Raw genomic sequence first — 22291 nt, forward strand, 5'->3', positions numbered from 1 at the left:
ACCCCATTCACACCTAAAAAGCAGACTGAGTGCGGGGGTGGCTGTGTTTTTGTTTTTTGTTGGTAGGTGGTGAGTACGTTTTTATCTGTTTTTTCTGTTACCGACGTTGCCAGTTGCTTGGCAGTCTTGCTGCTGGCCGGGGACGCCCTGCACCTGATCACTGTCCCCAACTGTGCTTTGAGCCGGTCTAAGGTTGCCCACAGTATTGGCGTTGTGACCCACGAAACTGGCAATTTCCCTATGTGCGGCCTTACCCAGTTCTCCCAAACTTCCGGGTATAACCGCTTCTCTGTGCTTCAGAAAGATAAGTCCGGCCCCGGCCTCACACAGCAGCTCAGTTCGTGACAGCGTTTAATATGTAAAATGGAGCAAATACTTTATAGGGCGTTGGGAGAGTTAAAAAGACTAATTCATTTACGTGTTAAATACAGGGAATGGCTTTTGCATTGATATAACCCCAGCCTCCAGCATGCGCCAGGCCTGAGGTAGGTGTTCGGCACATATTTTGTCCAATCACTCTAAAAATACACTCCATGCCCTTAGAACAGGTGGGGTTATGTCCTCTTGGCCATCAGGCATCAGGAGCTCCGTGCAGAAACTGGGTAAGAGGCCAGGAGCGGTGGCTCATGTCTGTAATCTCAGCACTTCGGGAGGCTGAGGCGGGTGGATCACCTGAAGTCAGGAGGTCGAGACCAGCCTGGCCAACACGGAGAAACCCCGTCTCTACTGAAAAAAAAAAAAAAAAAAAAAAAGCCGGACGCGGTGGCGCGGCCTGAAATCCCACCTACTCAGGAGGCTGAGGCAGAAGAATAGCTTGAACTCGGGAGGCGGAGGTTGCGGTGAGCCGAGATCGCGCCATTGCACTCCAGCCTAGGAAACAGAGCAAGACTCCGTTTCAAAAAAAGGAAAGAAAAGAAAGAAAGAAAGAAACTGGGTAAGAGCGATCCTGCAATCCTCCTGCCTCAGCCTCCTGAGTGGCTGGGATTACAGGCCCGCCCCACCACGCCGGGCTCCTTCCCAGACCTCTTTTCCTCACCCATAGAACGGGACCATTAAGCCTTTCCTCCCTTCCAGGCGTGCCAGGAGGAACGCGCGAGAGGTGGGAGGAGGACAGGCTGGCCAGTGGGGTCAGCTCGGCAGTGTAGGGCAGATGCGGAGGACGATTTTATTTTTATTTTTGAGACGGTGTCTCGCTCTGTCGCCCAGGCTGGAGTGCAGTGGCACAATCTCAGCTCACTGCAGCCTCCGCCTCCCGGGTTCAAGCGATTCTCCTGTCTCAGCCACCCAAGTAGCTGGGATTACAGGCGCGCACTACCACGCCCAGCTAATTTTTGTATTTTTAGTAGAGACGGGGGTTTCACAATGTTGGCCAGGCTGGTCTCGAACTCCTGACGTCAGGTGATCCACCCGCTTCGGCCTCCCAAAGTGCTGGGATTACAAGCATGAGCCACAGCACCCGGCCTCCTTTCTTGCTCTTTTATAACTCATTTAGAGCTGTGTTGATTTTTAAAATTCTTCGCATAGGTAGGTGATACTGCCTGTGAATTCTGCAGCGTAAAGGGCCTGTTACAACTGTTATTTTAAAGGTGTTGGCCGGGCATGGTGGCTCACGCCTGTGATCCCAGCACTTTGGGAGGCTGAGGAGGGTGGGTCACCTGAGGTCAGGAGTTTCAGACCAGTCTGACCAACATGGTGAAACCCCATCTCTACTAAAAATACAAACAAATTAGCCGGTGTGGTGGTGCACGCCTGTAATCCCCAGGTATTCCGGAGACTGAGGCAATAGAATCGCTTGAACCTGGGAGGCAGAGGTTGCAGGGAGCCAAGATCGTCACTGCACTCCAGCCTGGGAGACAGAGCGAGACTCCGTCTCAAAAATAATAAATAAAGGTGTCGAGTCTGAATGGAGAATCGCTGCCCTAGAGCCCTCTCCCATTTTCTGAATGGGGAAACAGACCTGGAGAGGGTGGGAATCGGGTCCAATTGATCCCCTTTTCCCAGGTCCTGGAGGCAGCCTCTTGTGGGCTCAGGCAGGCCTGTGTTCAAATCCTGTGCCTTTCAGCCTCAGACAGGGACAGAAATGAGGATGAAACCTAACGCGTGTCCATTGCTAGCAGTCCCCCGCCACAGTGTGAAGGCCATTTTGGGTCTGAGATTCCTTTTCCTGCCCCTGTAGGTAGTGAGGTGGCCAGAGACAGAATGGAAAATGCGAAGTGAGAGGAGACAGGGCTCTCCTAGTCCCCGAGGTTGGTCTTGGGCCCTCCTTCCTGTGAACCTGCCCCGTCCCCTCTTCTTCCCCACTCCCCTCCAGCCACACTGGCCTCACTGTGCTCCTAGGGCCACCCAGCAAGTCGCCCGAGCACCAGCCTAGCCCCGCCTCCCTCTCCAGCCTCATCGTTGCTGCCCCTTCCAGCCACCTACCTTCTTCGATCTGTTTCTGAAAGTTTATTCCACAAGCTGGTTCCAACGGCAGGGCCTTTGTGTCTGCTGTTTCCACCATTTGAACACCCACCCACCCCAGCAGGGCCAGTTCTCTCTTACCGTCCCAGCCCAAATCCATCTCCTTGGGGACTTCCTGCTGCCCCATTTTAAGAACAGCCCCACACCCACCTTGCCTCATCACCTCTGTAATTTACCACCATGCAGATGGCATCCTCTGACTTTCCTGAGCCTCGAGGCTCATCTGACCCTGACAGGAGGCAGCAGCCTCGCGGTGCATTGGGGTGACTGGGGTTCCGTGGTTTCAGCTGGTTTGCCTCTGGGGGTTGGGAATTTTTCTTCCTGTGTATACTTCTCTGCACTTTCCAAATTTTCTACCACAAAGATACATCAAAAATAAATGCTGGAGCTGGGCGCAGTGGCTCACGCCTGTAATCCCAGCACTTTGGGATGCCGAGGTGAGTGGATCACTTGAGGTCAGGAATTCAAGACCAGTCTGGCTAACATGGCAAAACCCTGTCTCTATTAAAAATACAAAAACTAGCTGGGTGTGGTGGTGGGCACTTTTAGTCCCAGCTACTTGGGAGGCTGAGGCAGGAGAATCGCTTGAACCCGAGAGGTGGAGGTTGTAGTGAGCTGAGATCATGCCACTCCAGCCTGGGTGACAAAGGGAGACTCCGTCTCAAAAAAAAAAGAAAGAAAGAAAAACAAAATGCTAGGTCTTCCCCAGCCCTTTCCTGACCCCGCCCCTTGTGTTGCAGGTCACAGACCCTCGAGGAGCTAGAGAAGGGTTAATATTAGCAAAGTTTTACTTTTTTTTTTTTTCTGCTCATAAATGACTCTGAAAAAGCCGATACGCAAGAGGCTAACACAACTGTAGTCTAAAGGCAACGTCGAGGTCACTGATATATCCCTCAGACAAGAGGCACTGCTCAGAATCCCCCTGTGCTGGGGGTGAGGGAAGGAGGGGACGGTTTAGGACAGAGGAATAAATACATGTGGTTGTGGGAGTTCTGCCATCAGGGATGGTGGCCCCAGCTCAGGACCCCAAAACCCTAAGGCGGTGCAGCGGGCTGCCGACCCCCCAGCTCGGGGTTCCCCAAGGCTGCCTCAGTGTTTGGATGCGCTGGAAGGAAATGCTGAGGTTCTGGGAGGGCCCCATGGCCAGCCCCCTCTTCACACTCTAGCCAGAGGAGAGCCAAGCTCCCGGCTGGCCAGGGCCCTGGGGTAGGGAGCAGTGCCTCCAAGAGGGCTTTCTGGTGTCAACGTCCCATGCAGCGTCAGGTGGTGAGGCCTGGGCCTGGCCCTGAGGCGGGAGTGGGGGTGACAGGCGAGGCTGGGGTGGGCCCTGGCACCTGCAGCTTTGGGCTGCCCATGTGTGTCTGCTAACATCCTGACTATGGTCCACGGCCAGGAATGGTGGGCAGACGGGGCTGCTGGCAGCCCTCAGCCTTATAGTGTGTGTGTGGGGTGGACGAGGGGTTATGAGGACAGGGATGGGGCTGGGCGTCTCTGGTAAGGACCAGTAAGTGCCAGGCAGGACCTACTCTGAAGGCTCAGCTGTGGCCCACCTGGGACACAGCCCTGCTCCCGAAGGGGCTCCAGGGGGCCTGCTCAGCCAGGTCATTCACCAGGGCACGGGCAGGCCAGGCTGAACCCGGGGCCCCAGTGTGCGATGTGGGGAGGTGACCGGGTGAGCGTGAACAGGGCGTGGGGTGCGTGGGGCGGGTGGCCGTGTGACCATGCCCGGCCCTCAGAAGACGAAGCAGCGCCCCTTGGGGTGGCCCACGTGGTCCAGGTTGGGAAGGCAGGCGTACTGGATCATGGGTGGGGGGCCACACATCAGCACCAGCGGCTCCTCCTCTGGGGGTGGAAGGTGGTCCCGGATCATCTCCTCATTCACGAAGCCCTGGCTGTAGTCCCAGGCTGTGGGGTGAGAGACCAGGTAAGCTGACGTGTGGCTATGTGGTCACCAACCTGCTGACCGACCAACCCTAGGCGGTGAATTCCTTAAATGCTGAAGAATGGAGAGGCTGATCCCAGCAAACTGTCACCAGGACCCCCTGCCCCCAACCCTGACTCAAGCCTATGGCCTCAGGCCCTGCAGCCTGAAACCAGTGTACAAAGCCCATCATGGTTCCCCTGACTGCACTTTACAGTTTGCAAAGCCTTTTGCTTCCATTTGGCCTCCGGGGTGTCCCTTGGAACAACCCAGTGGGTGGACAGGGCAGGGAATATGAATCCCATTTTACAGATGTGGCAACTGAGGCCCAGAGGACCCAGAGTTGAGTTGCTCAAGATCACACAGTGAGGCAGGGACACGAATGAGATGTACCTTCCAGGATCCAGAGGTCCCTAGGCTGGTGCTCTGCCCCAGGCTTCTCAGGGTGACAGTCTCTAACTGTCCCCACCTCCATGAACCCACTGTGACTCCCCAAGAATGTCGGCCCATGAGGAACCGAGTCTCATCCACAGCTGTGTGTCCTGCCCCCTCGAGCCCTGAGCGCCCACGATGATATGGCTGGTCTCTATCCTTAGTAACCAGAAACAACCACCCCACAGCCCTCAACACCAAGAGAAAAGCTGCTGAAGCCTCAGGCCAGGAGGGCTGGCACTGGCTGACACAGACACCCTGCCTAGATGGCCCAAGTTGACAGCATACACTCCACGCTACGAAGGTCCTGACGGGGAGGGGCCAAAGCAGTCCCAGCTTGCCCTGGAACCAGGAAGAGTCTACCGTGCTGAGCAAGGGGGTCCTCTTTATCTCATGGACTCCATGAGCTAAGTAACTGACCACATTTCCCTTTTCACCTTGGCTGCTGGGAAGCCTGGAGTGATACGCGTGGCCCATTCACAGCAAGCGTGCATTATAGTCCGTTTTTGTACAAACCCCAGTCCTGATTCCATTCATTTTACAGCCCTGCACTTGTTTTTCTTTCACTCCCGCTTTCCATTTGTGCCACTCTGACTCCCCAGATGAGTCTTTGTAAGCCTCCTAAAATCCCTCTGGAACAAGGCAAGGCACAGAAATAGTTTTGTAGCTGGGCAATGGATCTGAAGTGGATCTGAAAGTACCTTGTAAAAACTGCATGGGCATAAACTGTATTTGCTAGTGTACACAATGTGCAGGTATGTAAGACACCTTTCAATTTCACAGTGATTTCTTTTTGTGTGTGTGTGTGTGTGTGTGTGTGTGTGTGTGTATGTGTGTGTTTAAAAGACAGGAATTGGCTATGTTGCCCCAGCTGGCAGGCAGTGGCTATTCACAGGTGTGATCATAATGCCCTCCAGCCTGGAGCTCCTGGGCTCACGTGATCCTCCTGCCTTAGCTTTGAATAGCTGGGACTACAGGTGCATGCCACCATGCATGGCTTAATGTATTTTTCTCTCTACCTGTCCTGAAAGTGGCTCTATGGGGGAAATAGTCACTGCCCCTCCCTGGAGTCCTTGGGGCTCTCCTCATCCTTCGCTTAGCTATGGTACAGCCAGACTGGCCTGTTACCATTTTCTTTCTCAACCTCTGGAATTTCAGCTTACATTTAATGCTACAGCAGTACCTCAACTAATCTTGAATTGTGGGTCACAGTGGCAACAAATGTACACGAAAAATGCTAGGAGATCACCCAACTATTCCTCTCATTGGCAGGTAACTGTCCCGTGGTGGTGGTGCAGGTGCTGCTGCCTGTTGCCACCAGGGGTCAGCATTGGCCCCTCCCTGGGGGACCAGGCCTCGCTCTGGCCACAGGGCAGGGGCTCCTGCACGCACCAGGGATCTGGATCACTCATCTGGAATTGGGATGGGGCTAAACCCTGCCTCGCAGCAAGCTGGCCCCGCCCATGCTATTAGAAACTGCAGTCAGAAAGGAGCAAAGCAGCCTATCACTTCCTCCCTTTAGACTGACACATGGGTACAGGATAAAAAGCTCTTTTCTTTGAGACGGAGTCTCGCTCTATCGCCAGGCTGGAGTGCAGTGGCACCATCTAGGCTCATTGCAACCTCCGCCTCCCGGGTTCAAGCCATTCTCCTGCATCAGCCTCCGAGTAGCTGGGACTACAGGCACGCGCCACCACGCCCAGCTAATTTTTGTATTTTTAGTAGAGACAGAGTTTCACCATGTTGGCCAGGATGGTCTCGATCTCTTGACCTCGTGATCTGCCTGCCTCGGCCTCCCAAAGTGCTGGGATTACAGACGTGAGCCACCGCGCCCGGCCTGCTCCTTTCGTTAGTAGAAGAGAAACAGCAGCTAGACTCCCAGAGCCAGTGCCCTGGCTGACCTCCGCTCCAGCCGCTGCCTGGCTCTGCTTGGCCCCCCACATCACAGGAACCCCGCCACCATAACCGCGCTATAATTTACTAAGAAACCTGCTCCCATTAGTCCTCTGCCTCCCCCACTGGAAGGTCAGCTGCGGGGTCAGGTTGGCTTCCTGAGCACACCAGGTGGAGCAGCCGACCTGGAGGGGGTGGGCTGACCCAGGACAGCAGGTCCAGCCAGAGGCCGGACACGGTGACAACCCACACATCCACCACCCCCTCCAGGCCTGGGTCTCTCAGCCTGGAGGCCTGGAACCCAAGCTGGTCATCTGAGAAGGGCGGCTGCTCCCTCAGGGATGGGCCCAGGTGACCCAGCTCCTAGGTGCTAGCCAGGTGGTGCAAGTCCCGGAGCCCATGTGCTCCTTTCTGGGAGGAGTGGAGGGTGGTGTGGACAGAGCTCCTTCCTCAGTAGAGGGCATGCACCCCCTGCCATGGATCATCAGCAGAGGGTGTGCGCCCCCCACCATGGATTAGTCCTGAGGAAACTGTGGGGCCGTAGGAGATGCCGGAGGCAAAGCAGGGGCAGATGGCAGGACATGAGACCCCAAACTGGTGCTCACACGGGTGTTCAAAAATGGTGCTTCCAACACTTAGAAATTTCCCAGAAAATGCAGGTCCCCAGCTTCTCTTGAAAAGCAGAGGCCCTGGCCACACAGGGCTATACTCCACAGCGGGATTGCCCACAGCGGATGGGGCTGTGTCCTCTGGACCAGGCAGATGCGCTCCCATTTACCGCAGTTGCCGCCACTCCCTAGTCTCTCAGCCCTGAAGCTAAACATCACCAGAATGATTCCTGGGGAAGGCTGAGCTCTGCTTTTCTTACAGCAAAGAAGAAATTGAGATATTACTTATACCTACATCTCTATCTGAAGCCGAAAAGGGAAGGGCGCTTTAACTCCCAGAGGCAACCTCACTGCAAGTGGTGGGGGTGGGGCGGCCCTCACTCGCTGCCTCCAGCTTGGCTCTCCCACAACTCCCTTGGCAAGCAGCTCAGCCACTGGACAGGTGGAACAAGGGTAACCCCAACGTCGGCCCAGCCCACTCCCCAGGGCTGACAATGGGAGAGAAGATGGCCTTGGTATACTCAGCAGCACCTGAGAGTATGCACGCTGGGATGTGGAAGCAGCAGCCGCCACCGCTGCCCCGAGACTTGCCCCAAAGTGAGCCCCGCCCAGCGAGGGGATGCTGGCCTTCTCTGCCCAGCTGGGCAGTGCAGTGCGCCCGGGAAAGGACTCCGCCTCTGGAGGCGAGGACCTGGGTTTCAGGCCGGGCTATGGTGGTTTCCGGCTGTGTGGCTTCAGTGAGCCCTTGTTCCTCATCTGTGAGACGGGGCCACACCACCTGCCTCCCACAGGGCCATAGTGAGTGCCACATGTCGTCCAAAGGCTCAACGCCACAAACAGCTGGGCAAAGGTGAACTGGGGGCTGGCACCTCCCACCCACCCAGTGAGGGGCCTCCCTCACTCACCTTCAGGGGCTCTGTCCAGCGTGTACCAGAGCTTGAAGCGTGCAGAATGTTTGTTCCTGAGTTCCTCCAGCTCAGGCCGCAGCAGGATGTCCTTCTCGGTCTGCAGGGGACAGGGCCAGGCGGTCAGGAAGGATGGGTGGCAGACTGCCCCTGGAGACACTCAACAGAGACGCGCCTCGTCATCGCGCCCGCCTGCAGGCCACACGCTTGCGGAGCTTTCAGGAGGGGACTCGGCCAGAGATCACCCTGGCACCCCTCTCTCCTTGTCTAGCCTAAGGAGCCCCTCAAAGCTGCTGCCGAAGGGGCGAAGGCATTCGCTAGAAACTCAGTGTGTCAACTGCTTCTGCTGTTGTGAGGAAATGGGCTCGATGTCCTGAGAGTGGGAAAAATGGAAAAAACTAAAGGCGGCCAAGCTGCGCGACAGCAAAAAGGGAAGAGACGGGAAATGTGCCAAGATACTCCAGGGGGTCAGCCCGGGAGCGGGTGTAACACATACAATAAGCAATGGCCCCGTGAGAAGGCTCAGGGTTTGCACCCTCAGCCCTCCAGCAAGTCTTTTTGCGTTCTGGGATCTCATTCAGGTTGTACCTCCAGAAACCAGGAAGTACAGACACCACTCCCCCACCCAACCTGGCCCCCTTGGGCCTTGCCCACACCCATCCTCCTGGCTGGCCTGCGGCTCCCCGACCCCCACCCGGCTGTCACAGAGCCCTACAGAACTCAGTCCAGCATCATCCCTTCCAGGAAAGCTTCCTGGACCCTCCAGGGGCTATCAGGGATCTCCCCCTGAATCCCCCACCCGACTCCCCGCCCCCCACCCCCCACCCCCGTTCCACCTCTGATCACATCACAGGCTGCTGCCCAGCGTTTGCAGGTCACACAGGGACAGAAGGGGCTCCTTAGGTCAGTGTGCAGTGTCCCTGACCTCATGGAACTCAAAGAAGCCAGGGGCCAAAGAGCGCTGCCACCCAGAAAGGGCTGCCCACTAACAAATCGCTACTGAGCTCCCAGGCTGGGCAAGGGCGGGGTGGACTCTCCCCAGGAGGCAGCCACAGACGTGACTCCTCTGTTCCCAGGGCCGGGGAACTGCACCCACCCTCCGCGTAGCCCAAGGGTGCCTGAATACGGGAATCGCCAGGGTTGGGGATCGCAGGTCCAGCTCCTTGGTGCTCCCCTCCAGCAGACGAGCTGTGTGAGGGGCATAAGCCTCAACACATCCCAGGGAACACGGGGTGTTGAACAGTTTTTCCAGTTTCTGAGGGTGGGAGGCTGAGAGCCCTTTCTGCTCTAATGGGGTGAGGACAGGGACAGGGACAGGCTTTGGGTTAGATGAACTCAAGGAAAAAAATACAGAAAATATGGAAGAAAAAGTACCTGAAACCCTTCAGAAATAATGACTGTTAGGATTTTTGTGTGCATCTTTTCACTTTTTTTTTTCTATTAACTATGTGTAACTTTCTTTTTTAGGCCAGGCATGGTGGCTCATGCCTGTAATCTCAGCACTTTGGGAGGCTGAGATGGGTGGATCACTTGAGCTCAGGAGTTTGAGACCAGCCTGGCCAACATGGTGAAACCCCGTCTCTACTAAAAATATAAAGAATTAGCTGGATATGGTGGCGGGCACCTGTAATCGCAGCTACTCAGGTAGCTGAGGCAGGACAATCGCTTGAACCTGGGAGGCGGAGGTTGCAGTGAGCCGAGATTCACGCCATTGCACTCCAGCCTGGGCAATAAGAGTGAAATTCCGTCTCAATTTTTTTAAAAAAAGTTATGTCTTCCTCTCTGAGCTAAAGTGTGTCTCATGCTTTAATCCTCACCACCATCCTTAGAGGTGGCCACCGCCGCGACCCACCTGACAGAACAGAGGGATGGAACCTTGGGGGGCTGCTACTCAAGGGTAGGGGGCTCCCAGCTCAAAACCAGGCACTGAGGTCACAGAGGAAGGAAGGAGAGGAAACGAGCAGCAATGACCCAACTGGCACGGTTCTCAGAGTGTAGCATGGGGACCCCTGGGGTTGGGACCCTGGAGAGGATCCCTGAGGCCAAATGGTTTTCATATAATACTGAGACACTGGTATTTTTCACTCTTCCTCTCTCAGTAGATGGGGCCACTTTCCAGAGGCTGCGTGACTGGCAACATCACACAGATGGGATGTAGAAACAAACACAGGAATCTAGCTGTCCTATGAAGCCAGACATTCCAAGGTTTGCAAAAACATAAAACAGAATGATGTTTTCTAAAATAGTTTTTTAAAAATAAAAATAGGCTGGGTACTGTGGCTCACGCCTGTAATCCCAACACTTTGGGAGGCTGAGGCGGGTGGATCACCTGAGGTCAGGAGTTCGAGACCAGCCTGGCCAACATGGTGAAACCCCATCTCTACTAAAAATATAAAAATTAGCCGGGCATGGTGGCGCACATCCTGTAATCCCAGCTACTCGGGAGGCTGAGGCAGGAGAATCACTTGAACCCGGGAGGCGGAGGTTGTAGTGAGCCAGGATTGCGCCATTGCACTCCAGCCTGAGGGACAAGAGCGAGACTTTGTCTCAAAATAAATAAATAAATAAAACCCTGGTTTGCATCCTGGTTTCAGCACTTCCCACGAGACATGCACAGTCAAGCCCCTCCCGGAGCCTGTGTTCGGAGGTACGAGATGAGGCGATCACACTGCCCTCGCTACCAGCTGCAAAGATGGCCTGTACAGGTGACAGACGGTCTGACGGCCTCCACAGACTCTGAACCAGCACCATCAAGTCTCACTGCTGCCCTCCCTCCCTCCACACCAGCCAGCTTAGAATTTCTGGCTCTTTCTCCCCTGGGCCTGGCAAGGCCATCTCGGTTGGCCTTGCGGCAGTTTTCTGCAGCTGCGGGGAGGCAGGGTGCGGCAAGGACCCACATCCAAGGACCTCAGGCAAGCATCTTCTCCCCCAAATCTACGTCATCAGTCACAAAACACTAACCTGAAAAGACCTTGCAACAACCCAGTTTCATCAGCTCATTCTACAGATGAGGGAGTGAAGCTCAGAGAGGGAAAGTAGCTCGTCCAAGACCACACAGCAGGCCAGGGCAGGCAGGCAGTGGGCTCGTGGACAAGGATATGAATCAGGAGCCAGAAACACCAACATTCAAATCCTGCCCTGACACCCTGTAGCTCAGGGGCTTCGTGCAAATGTCTGGTCATTTGTAAGATGGGCCCCTCCATATCCAGGCCAGCATTCTTCCCACTCTACCAGTGGGTTCCACACCGTGCTCATGGTGAAGAGAGTTCTGAGCTTTGGAGGAAGCAGCCAGGGGAGGGGGTGCTCAGGGAGCTCCCTGCAAGGCAGCCCCCTCAGCCAGACACAGGCGCTGCACCACAAAGCCTGCCCGCCGTGCTGCTGCCAAGGCCGCCAGTGCACAGAACATTCAGGGCCCCCCCATCCCGGTCATCCCCAGAATCTCAGCAGAGCTGTGCAGACCCCTGAACAGCACCTGACCAGGCCCCAAGTCCCCTCTCAGGGTAAGCTGAGTTTGCCCATCATGGGGATGCCCACTGACCTGGTTGGCAAAGAGCAGGTGGCACACAGTGTGGTCATCAGGGTCCTTCATGATGGCGCGGATCACCTGCAGCATCGGGGTGATGCCTGCAAAACAGCCGGCCGGGCCTCGCACGTGCTGAGCGAGGCCTGTTCACAGGCACCGCCCCGCCCAGGTGTACTGGGGTAGAGGGGCCAGGACCACTGGGCCTGGGCCCCTGACCTCCGGTAGCTCCCAGGCACTCAGAACCTGCGCCTCACCCACACCCCAACCCCACCCTTAACATGAGCCGCCGGACGCCTCAGTGGGGGGTTCCATGTACCTGTCCCTCCCGCGATCATGCCCACAGACTTCACTGTCCTGATGATAGGGTTGGACTTTTTGTCAGGTCGGATGGCGAACTTCCCTGGGGAGAGAGAAGGGGTGAGGCCCGGCCATCAAACATGCCATGTGTGGTGGCTGGAGAGGCTGGAGAGGGGGCTGGAGAACCTGCCCCCACTGTGAGGTCCGAGGTAGAGGCAGCTGCCATTCTAACGCGAGCCATTAGGAAGGTGCAGGAGCAGTGGAGAGGCTGGGAACCCGGAGGCTCAGCTCTGTCCTCTTTCTTGCTTGTTTCAGATGCTGAGAAAGCCAAATGGAGGCTGGCAGTGGGTGAGACGTGGCCCCCAGGAGTGGCCTGTCTGCAACCCCTATGCCAGCAACTTACCCCCTCTACAGCCAGGGAGACTCAGTTCCCAGAGAGGGACAGCTGGCCTGACGAGAGTCACCCATCCACACAGAGCCAGGGGCCTGCACCCTGCACCAAGCACCCCCAAGCTCTCCAATTCTCTGAGCCTGCCGTGTAACCAAGGGATTCCGACCCGAATCACCTTTGCCCTGGTAGACCAGCAGCCCATTGGGGCCCCGGAACTCAATGGTGTCTCCAATCTGCATGCTCTCCAGGTACTGAGACATCTTCCCTCCAGCGGGAAACTTGGGATGGGTGTCCTTGAAGTAAACCTGCAAGACACCCCCGCAGCCCTCAGTCCCCAGCTCCAGGTCTCAGGGGCGAGCTCTTGCCCACAGCAGGAGACAAGTGCCTCTTCTGCAGCTCTTCTGAGGCCCACACATGGCCTTCTCCTGTGGAGCCCCATCCACCCAGCCGTCAAATCGTACCTGTCCTGCACCCCGTCCTTCACCCCGTCCTCCCAGGAGTCAGCCTCCACCTGACATATCCGGGGAAAGCAAACCACCAGCCTCGTGTACAAGGCCAACCAACTCCAGGGCTGGATGCGCTCACATTTCACCAACTGTCTCCGGGGCCCCCTCCCAACGGGAGACACTGAACCCGTCAGCAAAGTCAAGGCTCTGGGAGGCCCACTCAGCCACACTCCTCCTGGTGGACACTCAGTCCCTTCCGTTTTGGGCTGTCGCTAAAAACCTCTCTCACTCTTGGGACTACTTCCTGCCCTGCACCCTCTAGGATTACTGTCTTGGGAAAGAGAAGGGCCTCAATCCGACACCTACAAAGAAACGGGGAGACAGAGGAGGAGCGGCTCACCCTGCCCAAGGAGTCTGATGGATGGAGAAGGGGAAGGTGGCTGGGGGAGGGATAGCGTGTACACAGTGCCTCAGGGAGGGGAGCCTGTTGTGGCTTCAGCACAGAGGGTGGCTACGGGGTGTGGAGGCAGAGGGGAGTGGAGGGCCAGGGACAGGCAGGCAGAGCACACTGTCCTGGGCCCTGGGTGCCAGGCCAGGACTCTAACCTTTATCAAGGACCAAGGGAGCCAGCAAGGTCTCCAAGCCAGGAGAGGCCTGGTCACCTGTGAGTTTTTCATCCTCAATTTGAATCCTCCTAATAGCTTCTCCACATTTGGCCAGAGAGACTTCAACGTGAACAGATGCTTGAGCCCTCACCACCTCCTCTGTGCTTCTGGACAAAGCCCCAAACCTTACTGGGGCCTCCAAGGCCCTGTCTGGCCCCACTGACCTCTCCCACCCCTTGCCCCAACCCTCCAGCCACTTCGATCCTTGAGCCTGCTGCTGACTTCAGGGCCTTTGCACCTGAAGCTCCTTTTCTTCCTTCTTCACCTGGTCAGTGCCTACTCAGCCCCAGATCTCGCCTTCACTGTCACCTGCTAGGGAGCCACTCTCACCAGCCAACCCCACCCATTCCTGGTGGCCCTTCTGGAAGCTCGGTCGGAGGTACCTGTCCCCTGCAGGGAGCACTGGCTTCCCCATGACTATGTGTCCAGTGTCCGTCCTCCAGCCAAAGACGGGCTCCTGAGGCCAGGCCTGGGCTAGGGCCCCTCCCACCCTTGAGATCCAGTGCCTGCCCCCAGACCTGGCAAGGTAAGGGCCTCAGCTGCGGCCCAGTAAGGGGGTTCCAGGGGTACCTGAGGGTGCTGGGCTGGGGAGGCTATAGGGCTTTGGCCTTGATTGGGGAGGGTCTCCAACACCCCACATACCCACTGGTCTAGGCTGTTTCTCACCCTCTGTTCTGCAGGAAAGCTTGTATTTCTTTTTTTTGACTGGCTCGCATTCTATTGCCCAGGCTGGAGTACGGTAGCATGATCTTGGCTTACTGCAACCTCTGCCTCCCAGCTTCAAGTGATTCTCCTGCCTCAGCCTCCCAAGTAGCTGGGATTACAGGTGCGCACCACCATGCCCAGCTAATTTTTTTGTATTTTTAGTAGAGACGGGGTTTCTCCATGTCGGCCAGGCTCGTCTCTAACTCCTGACCTCAGGTGATCCACCCGCCTTGGCCTCCCAAAGTGGCTTACAGGTGTGAGCCACTGTGCCTGGCTGAAAGCTTGTATTTCTAATTTTCATAAAAACGTCCCTGCTGTGGCCGTCATGCTGCCTCTTACTTCCCACTCGGCGTGTGTGTTTCAGGTTCCGGGCTGCTGCCCCTAACGCCTGCATCTTCTCCTGTGAACCTCCACCTCAAACCCCGCAGCAGACCCCAGAAAGCCCATCACCCCAGCTCCCAGACAACACCCCACGAGCCCCTCACATGTTTCCCTAGCAGGCCTGAGGGACATTTCTTAGGGAAACGAGTAAGAACAGGGCCTGCGTGTCACAGACGCCCGGCCGCCGACCACGGTGGAGTGGCTGCCTCACCCCGCACACTCGGGACCCAACTCCCAGGGATCTCCCAGCGTGAGAGCAGGGATGGGACTACGCCGTCACACCTCGCAGCAGGGGCGTCTGTACCGCCAGCCGGCCTTCCTGGAACCTCTGCTGCAGGTACCTGTCCTTGTTTGAAGGCACTTGCCCTGAACCCTGGCCCCTGTTCTCTGCCAAGACCCCCTTCTTTGGCTTTTGTTGGTAAATGATGACGTGCTATTCACTCAGAAACCAGGCACAAGGGAGCACCGGGTCTTTGGAGTCCGGGCTGCGGGGGGACGCGGACTCGAGAGGGGCTGTAGAAGCCACTGCCCCTGCAAGCCCCTGAGGAAGTGGGGCAGCCATGACCGAGGCTGGGCTGCACAGGGCGGGAGTGGGAGACTTCCCTGTCCAGGGGGTCCACATGGGCTGTTGCCATGGCCACCCACCCACACCCCCTCCACAGTCATGACCCAGAGGCTTCACCTTGATGACCAGGTCCACGAAGCCCTTGTCATCATCGCTGGAGATGGGTGTATAGGGCCGGACGACCAGGTTTCCATCAATTCGAGCCGAGAGGTAGATGTGCTGGCCTGCAGGACAGAACGGGGTCACTCTGGGCCAGAGATCATCCTGCGGGTGACCCCTGGGTATTGTCAACCCACTCCCCTGCACCCCACCCGGCATTCAAAGCCTGGCCTGGCCTCAGCTCCCACGGCCCCCTCCCACCCCTCCCGGGGATTCCCCTCACGTCCCAGCTTCCTGACTCCATGCCTTCACTCCTGCTGGTGCCACTGCCAGGGACTCTGGGCCTTCCCACTCTCATTCCAACAGACTCGCCCTCAAAGGCCCAGGGCAGCTGTCACCTCCTCCTGAAGGCTTCCCCGCTCTCCCTGGTGGAAATGTGAAGCTCCCATCTCTCTGATCTAGTGCCCCAGCAGCCTGCCGGGCTCCGAGTGGGCCCAGCAGGAGCGTGACTCACCGACAGGGAGGCCCAGGATGTGCTGGGGTGACGGCAGGGCAAAGCGGAAGCGCCGGGTGTCATGGCTGATGATCTGGAGAGAGGCCCAAAGCTGCTGAGCGGTCCCCAGGGCAGAGGCCTCCCAGGGCAGCTCCCAGGCCTCGGAGCCCCCATCCCATTCCTCCTTTGTGTCCCCACCCTTCCCCAGTGCCTGCTTGTCCTTGTAAGACGTGACGCCGACGCCAAGCACAGATGCACACACATGCACGCTGCGTGTGAGGTGCTGAGGCCAGGCGCATGCTGGGTGTGTCTGTCCTGCTGGCCTAGAGGGGCCACAAACAAGGTGGCCAGAGCAGGGAACAAACCCAGGGTCCCAAAGGGAGGATGCCAGACAGGATGGGGAGGGAGGAATCCATCTCTGCCATCAGCTCAAGCAGTGGCCTGAAGGGGCAGGAAGAACTCGGGGGCTGGATGGGCAAACTGGGGCAGAGCTAGACAAGGCTGCACGTGCCCAGGCCTGCATCCCAAGAGAGGGGCTGCAGAAGCCACTGCACCTGAGAGCCCCTTGGGAAATGGGGCAGCCAGGACTGAGGTAGGCTTCACAGGGCAGAAAGTGGGAGCCTTCCCTGCCCAGGAACTCCAAGAGCCCAAAGCCAGGCTTCCACCCTGCACAGGGTGGGCACCCAGGGCATGGTCAGTGGCTGGGACAGCGGCAGAGGAGGAGGGGGGCTGGCTAAGAGCCAGATTGGGCCAGGGAAGGAGCTGAGACTAAAACCCCTGAGGTCTTGTTAAGTGGGTCTTACACTCAGGCCAGGGACAGTCACATAATCAGTTCCAGTTGGAGCTGGAACCAAACCCAGCGCCCTGAGGGCGCACTCCCTGTGGGGTCCCCAGTACCCAGCATGGCCAGGAGAGGGAGTGTGAAGAAGCCATGCGGAAGGTTGGCGCTGCAGAGGCGCTCACATCCAAACGTGGCAAAGTCCACATGTGGATGGTGTCATCACTTAGAGGGGGACAACAGACCTCTCCAACAGGGCAGGACATCACAGATGCCCATCTCGGCTCAGTACGAGAACTCTCCAACCTGAGCAGTGTTCCAGCACAGAGCAGCTGCCTCAAGGAGAGACCCGTCCCTACACGTGTGAGCAGAGGCAAATCGCAGGAAAGACGGTGCAAACGCCACTCAGGATCAGGTGTGCAGGGGGCCCACCAACCTCTCCCAGGCAGCCCAGGCCTCAGAGCTGCCTCTACCAGAAGCTTCTGCATTAGGGGCAAACAGAGCCCCAAGGCCTTCTGGAAGTGGATTCCAGGACTATCAACTGGTCCTAAGGGTCAAGGTCAGACACCCATGTACCAGAAAATATTTGGAGGAAGAATAGAAATGAGATGGCCAGGCGTGGTGGCGCATGCCTGTAATCCCAGCTACTCAGGAGGCTGAGGCAGGAGAATCACTTGAACCTCGGAGGCAAGGTTGCAGTGAGCTGAGATCGCACCATTGCACTCCAGCCTGGGCAACAAGAGTGAAACTCTGTCTCAAAAAAAAGAATAGAAATGAGGACAAGAGACGAACAATTATGGTGCTGGTCAACCTCTAGTAGGGCAGCCGGGTGGGGCAAAGCACAGAGCACCCAGAGCAGGCCCGCTGCAGACCCCGCAAAGCCACCATGGGCACAACGAGGGGGCAAAGCTGCAATCCTAGGACATCTGCCACATGCTCCCTTGTGTAACATCCCTATGATGAAATACTAAAAGGATCCACGTTGTATGGCTGGCTAAAAAACCAGGTTATCAAAAAAAAAAACTGAGTGTGCACACACCCGCACCTCCACACACCCGTGTATGAACGTGATACCCACATAGGGTCTGGCAGGCTCACGCTGAGCTGTGACCTGGGCCCTCTGCACGGGGCCCTGGGATGCGGCAATGGGGCAGGGGTGGAGGTCATACCTTACAGAGTTTTTGCTGTGAGCACATATAAATCATACATTATTTCTGGAATTAAGAAACAGTAGGGCCAGACGCGGTGGCTCATGCCTGTAATCCCAGCACTTTGGGAGGTCGAGGCGGGCGGATCACCTGAGGTCGAAGTTCGAGACCAGCCTGACCAACATGGAGAAACCCCATCTCTACTAAAAATACAAAATTAGCTGGGCATGGTGTCGCATGCCTGTAATCCCAGCTACCTGGGAGGCTGAGGCAGAAGAATCACTTGAACCTGGGAGGTGGAGGTTGCGGTGAGTCGAGATTGTGCCATTGCACTCCAGCCTGGGCAACAAGAGCGAAAGTCCATCTCAACAACAACAACAAAAAGGAACGACAGTAACAGAGCCAGGCATAGTGGTGCATGCACATGGTCCCAGCTACTCAGAAGGCTTGTGCCCAGGAGTTTGAGGTTGCAGTAAGCAGCCTGGGTGACAGAGTGAGACCTTGTTCTAAAAAACACACACAAGCAAAAACAAAACAACCCACCAATAACAATAACAAGGGAAAATACTGTCAAAAAACAGGTTTCAAAATGTTATTATTTCATTTGGGTAAGAAAAAAACATGTGTGCCTGCTTACATAAGTATAAAACATATCACAGGGCCAGGCACGGTGGCTCACGCCTGTAATTCAAGCACTTTGAGAGGCCAAGTCGGGTGGATCACCTGAGGTCAGGAGTTTGAGACCAGCCTGGCCAACATGTTGAAACCCCAACTCTACTAAAAATACAAAAAAAAAAAAATTAGCAGGGCGTGGTGGTGGGCACCTGTAATCCTAGCTACTTGGGAGGCTGAGGCAGGAGAATCACTTGAACCTGGGAGGCAGAGGTTGCAGTGAGCTGAGATCACGCCATTGCACTACAGCCTGGGCAACGAGAGCAAAACTCCATCTCAAAAACAAACAAACAAACAAAAAATCATATCGCAAGGTTAAGTGTGGTCTCATCTGGGAGGTGGTGATTTACTTTTTTTTGCTTTTTATTTTTTATTTTTTTGAAACGGAGTTTCGCTCTTGTCACCCAGGCTGGAGTGCAATGGTGTGATCTTGGCTCACTGCAACCTCTGCCTCCGGGTTCAAGCGATTCTCCTGCCTCAGCCTCTCAAGTAGCTGGGATTACAGGCATCTGCCACCACGCCCGGCTAATTTTCATATTGATTGATTGATTGATTGATTGATTGAGACAGAGTCTTGCTCTGTAGCCCAGGCTGGAGTGCAGTGGCACGATCTCGGCTCACTGCAAGCTCCACCTCCCAGGTTCACGCCATTCTCCTGCTTCAGCCTCCGGAGTAGCTGGGACTACAGGTGCCTGCCACCACGCCCAGCTAATTTTTTTTTTTTGAGACGGAGTCTTGCTGTCACCCAGGCTGGAGTGCAGTGGCGCAATCTCGGCTCACTGCAAGCTCCGCCTCCCAGGTTCACGTCATTCTCCTGCCTCAGCCTCGCCAGCAGCTGGGACTACAGGTGCCCGCCACCACGCCTGGCTAATTTTTTATATTTTTAGTAGAGATAGGGTTTCACCGTGTTACCGGGATGGTCTCGATCTCCTGACCTTGTGATCCGCCTGTCTCAGCCTCCCAAAGTGCTGGGATTACAGGCGTGAGCCCAGCCACGCCCGGCCAATTTTTTGTATTTTTAGTAGAGACGGAGTTTCACCGTGTTAGCCAGGATGGTCTCGATCTCCTGACCTCATGATCTGCCCGCCTCGGCCTCCCAAAGTGCTGGGATTACAGGCGTGAGCCACCACGCCCGGCCTAATTTTCGTATTGTTAGTAGAGATGGGGTTTCACCATGTTGGCCAGGCTGGTCTTGAACTCCTGACCTCAGGTGATCCACCGGCCTTGGCCTCCCAAAGTGCTGGGATTACAGGCATGAGCCACCGTGCCTGGCCGATAATTTACTTTTCATTTTGTATTTTTTTGCTTCTCTCTGGTTGTCAACTTCTCTGTGAGCTCCTGGGACAATTACAGACACTTGCCCCAACAGTTACAGGAAACGGCCAGCTCCGTGCCATGGAAGCCTGAGATTCCTGTGAAGCCTGAGTCAGAGGCACCAGGCACAAGCCCAGGGTGGAGACTTGGGCCCTGGGCCCTGGCAGATGATGTTCTCTGCTGTGACTCAGTTTTCCCTGCCACACCCCTCCTGTGCCTGCTGGGGGTGGCCAGAAATAGAGCAAGGGAGGGGCTCTGAAGAGGGCAAGTGACCGATGGAAGCAGCCTTTACTTGGGGCAAGGCAAAAGAGGGAGAGGACGGTTTTAAATCATAATCAGAGCTTTGAGAAAAAGGAGTCAGGCCGGGCACCACGGCTCATGCCTGTAATCCCAACACTTTGGGAGGTGGAGGTGCGGGGATCACTAGAGCCCAGGAGTTTGAGACCAGCCTGGGCAACAGGACGAAACCCCACCTCTACAAAAAATACAAAAATTAGGCTGGGCGCGGTGGCTCACGCCTGTAATCGCAGCTACTCAGGGGGCTGAGGTAGGAGAATCACTTGAGCCTGGGGAGGCAGAGGTTGCAGCGAGCGGAGATCGCACCACTGCACTCCAGCCTGGGACACAGGGCAAGACTCTGTCTCAAAAAAAAAAAAAAAGTATGAACTAACTAATGAAAGAAAGTAAGAATCAAACAGGGCAGAGGAAGCCCACACAGCTCAGAGCACCCAGGGAATCTGCACAGATGTGAAAGGTGTCCAGGTCCAGCAGTACCAGGCTGTGGGGAATGACGCTGGGGGAGGGGGAGGAGGGAGGAGACCTTATCTTCAAATCTCTCACCCCCTGCATTCCTACCCCATAAATGGGGGATTGAACCTAAAAGTTCTGAGGGGTTCCTTCCACTCTGACCTTCCATGAGGCAGTGAGTGTGGTTCAGAGAAGGGGCTCTGTGGACAGAGAGACCAGGGTTTAAATTCCTCTGCTACTTCCTGGTGGCCTTAGCAAGAGACATCACCTTGCTTTCTCCATTTGTAAAATGGGTGGACAACAGTACCTACTTCAGAGCAGGACCATGCCCTGAGCACAGAGTAGGTGCTGGGCAATGCTGTGATGCTGACGAGGCAGCGGCGGCTGCCGGCACTCACCTCCCGGTCGATGAGCCGCAGCGGGTACTTGATGTCCGGGCTCTCGAGGGTGATGGCTGGCGTGGAGCGCTGGAACAGCTTCATGAGCAGACTGTACAGGAACCAGACTGGGAAGAGCACCACATGGCCCAACTGAAATGACAGGACCCGCGGGGTCAGTGCAGGAGCCTGCCTTTCCCTAAACACACTGGCTTGTCCACACTACCAGGCCTCTGCTCACGCTGCCCCCTCTGCCAGGAGCATCCTCTCCCCACCACCCTCATCCAGAAAGCTTCATCATCCATTTTGGTGCCCACTAGGAGAAGCTATAAAGACCAGCCTCATGACACCTGTCACTGAGCACTACCCGGGCTTCTATGCTCAGTACCACGAGAAAAAGCTCCGTTTCCTCTGAAGAGCCAGGACCAAAAAGAGCTGTGGGTGTAAGCACATATCCTTTTTCACTTTGGCTACCAGGAAGCTCAGAGTAAAATTAATCTTGAGCATAATGTATTTGTGCTCCTTCCTTCTCTTGCTTCCTTCAGTCAACTTCCCCGGTCTTATTAAGTGATGTCAAGTTCTAGCTTGATTTAGACAAACAGACAAATAATAACCCCAACTCAGAATCTATATGAAAGGCCTACACTGACCAAATGGCTCTATGGCACCTTTAAATCCAGTCCCTTGGGGCCACTGGGATTGATGCTCTCCTCTTTGCTCTCCCACAGAGCACACTAGAACAAGCCAGTGAAGCTGAGTAAACTGAGCCACTTCCCCCAAATGACATCCATGAGTGTCCCTGAGCCCTGGGGTTCTGCCATCAGGTGTAAGGGGAAGCGAAGCACTGAGCCAGGCACTGGGAAGGTCACTGGCTGTGTGACCCCGAGAAAGTCCCTTCCCCTCTCAACTGGAGTGGACCAGGTGATCTGCAAGGCCCCCAGAGCTGAGACCCTACAGCTCAGATCACCAAAGCCAACAGCCTCTGGGATCCCAGGGCTACGTCGGGTACCACACAGGCACGGCCCTCGCAGCAACCCCGTGTGGTAGGCACTGTCACCACCACCATTTCACAGATGAGGAAACAGCCCAGAAAGGCAAAGCGACTCACCCAGTCACACAGCTGGCAGGTGAGGAGCTGACCCAGAGTCCACCCATCCCTTATACCATGCTGGGATACCTCAGGCCCAAGTGGACCCTGCCACACGGCCCTGAGAGGCTGTTCCTCCCCAGCCCCTGCCCCCGACATCTCAGCCTCATGAAGGCCCTAAAAGGGGGCTGGGCATAGTGGCTCAAGCCTGTAATCCCAACACTCTGAGAGGCGGAGGCAGGTGAACAGTTTGAGTCCACGAGTTCAAGATCAGCCTGGGCAACGTGGTGAAACTCCGTCTCTACAAAAAATATAAAAAGTTAGCTGGTTGTAGGCCCGGTGCAGTGGCTCACGCCTGTAATCCCAGCAATTTGGGAGGCCAAG

At 56.1% G+C, this 22291-nt stretch overlaps 1 protein-coding gene across 3 annotated transcripts in view; it reads right to left on the reverse strand.

Moving 5' to 3' along the window:
* Positions 1–3230: 3230 nt before the first annotated feature.
* CYB5R3 (cytochrome b5 reductase 3) overlaps positions 3231–22291 on the reverse strand; it is a 30885-nt gene continuing 11824 nt past the window's right edge. For all 3 annotated transcript variants that reach the window (XM_004063580.5, XM_019018241.4, XM_004063582.5), the window contains exons 2-9: positions 20842–20973; positions 15806–15878; positions 15310–15416; positions 12606–12735; positions 12059–12142; positions 11758–11843; positions 8220–8319; positions 3231–4365 (exon numbers count right to left, since the gene is read on the reverse strand). In XM_004063580.5, the coding sequence (XP_004063628.1) occupies positions 4193–4365; positions 8220–8319; positions 11758–11843; positions 12059–12142; positions 12606–12735; positions 15310–15416; positions 15806–15878; positions 20842–20973 (885 nt within the window). In that variant the 3' untranslated portion in view covers positions 3231–4192. The remainder of the gene's footprint in view (positions 4366–8219; positions 8320–11757; positions 11844–12058; positions 12143–12605; positions 12736–15309; positions 15417–15805; positions 15879–20841; positions 20974–22291) is intronic.

The sequence above is a fragment of the Gorilla gorilla genome, chromosome 23 (genome assembly GCF_029281585.2).
Source record: "Gorilla gorilla gorilla isolate KB3781 chromosome 23, NHGRI_mGorGor1-v2.1_pri, whole genome shotgun sequence".
Classification (NCBI taxonomy): Eukaryota; Metazoa; Chordata; class Mammalia; order Primates; family Hominidae; genus Gorilla; species Gorilla gorilla.